This window comes from Haemaphysalis longicornis, unplaced genomic scaffold, assembly GCF_048455015.1.
Source record: "Haemaphysalis longicornis isolate Haplotype H1 unplaced genomic scaffold, Haemaphysalis longicornis Haplotype H1 scaffold_1, whole genome shotgun sequence".
Taxonomy (NCBI): Eukaryota; Metazoa; Arthropoda; class Arachnida; order Ixodida; family Ixodidae; genus Haemaphysalis; species Haemaphysalis longicornis.
This window is the reverse complement of record NW_027526203.1, coordinates 214,553,716-214,558,756: the sequence shown is the minus strand read 5'-3', so window position 1 is coordinate 214,558,756 and position 5,041 is coordinate 214,553,716. Positions and strand designations below refer to the sequence as shown.

General features: G+C 48.9%; 1 protein-coding gene across 1 annotated transcript; it reads right to left on the bottom strand.

Moving 5' to 3' along the window:
• Nucleotides 1–3,861: 3,861 nt before the first annotated feature.
• On the bottom strand, nt 3,862–4,830 carry LOC144157276 (uncharacterized). The gene has a single exon (XM_077688415.1). The coding sequence runs from the start codon at nt 4,828–4,830 to the stop codon at nt 3,862–3,864; it is 969 nt and encodes a 322-aa protein (XP_077544541.1).
• Between the last annotated feature and the right edge of the window lie 211 nt (nt 4,831–5,041).

Sequence of the window (5,041 nt, the reverse complement as noted above, 5' to 3'; positions counted from 1 at the left end):
TTTAATTTCGTATGCTGAAGCTGCTGGAGATGCTGGAGGTGTTTTGCGTCATTCCGAACTCGTAATTATTTTCTTGCGCGGCTGGAGCCTTCCTAAATAATTTCGAACGCGCCATTTTTTTCTTGTGCGGCTGGAGCCTTTCTGCTAGTATTAACTCTATGCTTTCTGCGGCATCTCGAACGCGCCATTTTTTCTTGCGCGGTTGGAGCCTTTCTGCGGCATTTCGAACACTCGATTTTTTGCTTGCGTGGCTGGAGCCTTTATGCGTCATTTCGAAAGCGCCAAATGTTTTTCTTGCGCGGCTGGAGACTACCTGCGTCCTTTCGAACACGCCATTTTTTTTTGTGTGTTAATCGACCAGATTTAGGGTAATTCCTCAAGGTGAAATAAGTTTCTTCTGCGCGCTTCATTTTTTTCTTGCGCGGCCGCTTTTTTCGCTTACTATCGTAAAAACCTACCCAACGAGCGTTCCTAGCTAAATAATTACGCGGGGATTTTGCTGAAATGTACCTGCAGTTTTCTTTGGGCTAAACAACGGGGAGATGTATGACAAGCGCCAACGGTTCACGAGGCTCAAACGATTATGACTATTTAAACCGCGTGGTTTTAGAAGCCTCAGCGTGACTCCCTGACGCCGGTACATGATGTTCTACTTGGGTCCGTTATCTCGCTGCACCGCCTGATTCCGGCAGTCGCATCGACCATTAGCGAGCTATAGTATACGACGACAAGGCGAGCCCATAAAGTTATCTGCACTTAAAAATTTGGTGCCCCGCCCCGCCCCTCCGCCTATATAAGTATAGTCTCATTCCGTAAACAAACTTAGTCATTTTGCGAGCACCTAATATGAGGACCGACGCATGTCTGTGCTGACGAGAGTTCGCTTACATTAACTATAGGTGCACATCAACGCGATGGTCATGTCTCTTTAATATTGACCCCGTTGATATGGACACCCCGCAATCTGGACGAAATTCTCGACGACTGGTCTCTCGCCATGCTCTGCGTACGCTTGAAGACGCACACTATGACGAACAACGATCTCGTGTATATTATTGTGAAAGCATTATGCTCGGTAGGTCCGACATTCGGCTCTATCGTGACCGCGAGACGGCACATCATGGCCGGCGGCTCAATGAATAAAAAAACGGGTTTCTCAGGGAAGCTTCTGCACGCAAATATAACTGACTTGAAAAAAACATGGGAAAATTTCGGCCTAGGTGGGAATCCAACGCGGAGCCTCCGCAATGCGTGAAAAGAACTCATCCCCAACACCACCACAGCTCGCTAATGTTAGCTGACCGAAGGCGGACCTCGTGAATGCGTTGTGGCCTTCGACTTAAAAACTGTGTCACTGAGGCCTAGATGAGCAATTTGAGCATGATATGAGAAGTGGAAATTAATTGAGTGAGTAGCAAGAACGTTCCCGCTAAATGTCCTCCTTGCTTGGCGACGCAAACGCGGGTATGTGCCAAATCATATTAACAGAGCGAAGAGTGTCTCGTTTTGCGTCCGAAGAGGATGCAACCGGCCTCTGTGTAAACGGCACGTCCTCCTACATTGCCTAGACACAAGGACCCCGTCATCTTTCGCGTCTCAATTTCATCCAGGAAGCGAATGTTTTCATGTTCAATTTGACCATCCTCCCTATTATCACCTGGCTGATCACACACCTTCATTTGTGCCCTTTGGCAAAATAAACGCTTAAAAGATGTAAAGGGATGATCGTGATAATGGGAGAACACGTGTTCGTGTGGTTTTGGCCACTCAGATTCGATCAAGTATACGTCCGGCTGGTGTTACAGTGGAACCACGCTGATACGTCCCCCGGACTCACAACGACCCGCTTCTTACGATGGATCATTGCGGTCCCGGCAAACTCCCCCATAGGAATAATGCACTAAAAACCGATGATACGACGCTCGAGTGCACGTGGTCCGCTTCATACAACGGACCCTGGCACGGATAAACCGGCATTTTTCCCATCTTTTACACCGCTTCACCGCCCCGTACTGATCTAGGAAAAAATGGTCCCGGAAAAAATGGTCCCGGAAAATATGGTCCCGGAAAAAATGGTCCCAAAGCCTACATAGGAAAAAAAGGGTCCCGGCAAAAATGGTCCCGGAAAAAATGGTCCCAAAGCCAAGGTAGGAAGAGAGAAAGAGAGAGAGAGAAACATTTATTGTACTAATGAGCAGGATTTTCTTAGGACCTACACCCAGTGAGAGTCATCCTTATTCCAAGATGCCTTGGAGCTGGTTGGCCGTCCAGGCACGCTCCACGAGTCGGCGCTGGTCCGAGAGATCGGAGCTGGTCAGCTGCTCCACCCACTGGTCATAGGCTCATAGGTAGGGTTGGGATTTGGGGTTAGAGTGGGGCCAGTTGGCACTCTTATACCGCGTGGTATGCCAGCAGCAGGGCAGGAGTTACAGGTGGCAGAGTATTGGGTGGGGTACAAAGCGTTTAGTGGGGTGTTATTGGGATACGAACTGGTTTGTAGGCGCCGGAAAGTGGTTTCTTTGTCTCGTGTTAATTGTGAATGGTCCCAGAAAAATCGGTCCCGATGCCAACGCAGGAAAATGTAGTCTTGTTCGAGTAACGCCGGCTAATGGAATAATGACCGTTTGTTTTACCAAAACTCAGGTTGTGTTCTTTTCATTGCCTCTCTCACATTTATTTTGTAATTTGCTATTACACTAGCTTAACCGACAGATATTTACATTGATGACATCTCAACCACATACGGCATGCACAAATCTCAGCACATCTGTATGTTTCAAATTCGCACGTTGTGAGGCAAAAAAAAAAATTATGCTAAAAAAAGTTGATCGTGCACGACCTGGGAAGTTTAAGACGGAACCGCGCGCCAGGACATGGCGCAAGCCGGGGAGCGTGAGCGCGAGATCGCGTGCGCATGAAAGAAAAACAGCTGTACGGGAGATGGGTTGGAGGAGGGCTCTAATACAGGGTCACGCAGCGCGCGCCGGGAAAGTGAAAGTAGTAGTAAAGTCCTTTATTGGAATGGGACGGCCGGTTGGCCCTAGGGGGGAAATGGGAATAGCAGGGAGGGAGGATTGACAGAGCCAAAGGAGGGTAAACCGGCGCCGCGCGACAGGTGAAGCGGAAGGTACCGAAAGGGAAAATAGGGTGCTCCTGGTGATGTTTAGTTACAAGAACGAGCGTTGGAGGGGGCCGCCCAGGGGCTGGTCAAATGTTGACGGGCGCGGCCGTAACTTTCTACATAAAATTCAAGACATATCAACAAAAAATACGATGCTTTCGCCTTCACATTTTCCTTTTTTCTCACGCTCTTTGTTGCTGTTTATTGCTTTTGAAAGTATTTTTTCTTTGTTCATGCTATGGCTTTCAAGATTGCATATCTTAAATTTATTTACATTACTACAACCATTAACGCCATACAACCTTTCACGCAACCTTCCTTGGCACAGTTTCTGATACATACTTTTATATGAATTTTTGGCAGCCTTGGGAAAGTCAGTGGGAAAGGTCAAGAAACACGAGGCATTTATCTCTGGAAAAAAAAAACAAGTACAGTTTATTTACAGTATGAAGTTATTTACAGTTTGAAGTAATGTAGGAAATTACTTTATTATGCTCGGCACTTAAAAGCGAATGGTGTGGTTCACACCGCGCAGGAATTGTTCCATCGTTTTAGTTCCTTGGGTGTACCCGGCGCACAAAGCCTGCAGTCGGCGCTGCATCTGGACCTGAGATGACGCTGTGCGCTTCTTTGGTGGGGCTCCCACGGCCTCTTGTGCAATTTTCGCAGCTACTGATGACACCTCGCAGCGCAGAACTTCTATGTCCTTCCAGACACTTGGATGACTGTGTCCAACTAAACTACAAAAATCGGCGGTTCCACGCCTCACAGTTGTTTGTGCGGTGGCTGTCCTCCACTGTTGCTTCGTGAACGTTCCACTCATCACATGGAAATCTCGGAGGCAACCGCCGCAGATGGAGTCCTCCGTCAGGTCTTGTCAGGCGCCGACAGCTCCCGCTGAAGTAAGTGGAATCGAAGTACTCGGTGAGGTCACCGGCAACGCTTGGCATGAAAGCACGAAGAAGTTGCATGCCATCTTCAACATAATCCACCGGCAAGAACGCAAGTGCATTCAACATGCCGACAAAGGTACGGAACGAATCATCTTCCCTGTAGGAACTCACCAAGCCGAGTTCTTGAACCTTGCGCCACGTGCTTTGGCAGAGGTGAAAAAAGCATGCCTTCGTCTGCGTGTCCTCACCAAGTACTGTCTTTACGGCGTTCATTGCACCTTTTTCACAATCGGTTATGACCACATCAGGTGCAGGGTGCAATCCCAGGGATGCACACTCCGAAATAATGGCAGTGAGGAGCTCCTCGTAAGCCTCTTGAGTCTTTCGTGTCATAAACGCGTACGCCACAGACACGGTTCTTTCCCCCAGAGGAACGAGGATTACGTACAGCTGCAGAAATCCTTTGGGGGCCTGATCAAAGTTCCCATCCATGAACCAGATGGCACTTTCGCTCAGCAGCCTAAGGCAAGGCACGGTTGCAAAAATTAACAATCTCGAGTCGCTCTCAGGTCCGTTGTCGTGGATAAGGAACTTTTTTGGAGCAATGCCCCCCGTCAAGGTCCATGGACCTACTATCTGAAGGTCGCGGAGGGAGCTTGGCGTTGGCGGGTGGGAAATGCACCGCTGCTGCCGAATCGCTCTCTTCATGCTGTCCTCACTCTTGAGCATCACCTTCTCCTCCGCAGTCAACTGCTGCGTTGCCTGGGACACGACTTTTGCAGGGTTTTCGCTGGAAATGAGAGCAGTTGTCTTCATACGTAAACGTGATTTCGCAACGTTAATGGAAGAAGTACTAGGTGGGTGATCATGATCTGAGCTCATTGTGACGTCTTCTGTGCCTTCAACGGTGATCACTGACCCTTTGCAGCAGCCTTTAGCACGCCTCACACACCGCCACCGGAACCCAGCTGCTACTTCCTTGTGCCGGGTATACATAAACCCTTCGAAGCATAGCTTGCGCTGGCCC

Bases quoted from the DNA above. Each gene is read 5' to 3' on its own strand.
- LOC144157276 (XM_077688415.1), bottom strand. From the start codon at position 4,830: ATGAAGACAACTGCTCTCATTTCCAGCGAAAACCCTGCAAAAGTCGTG.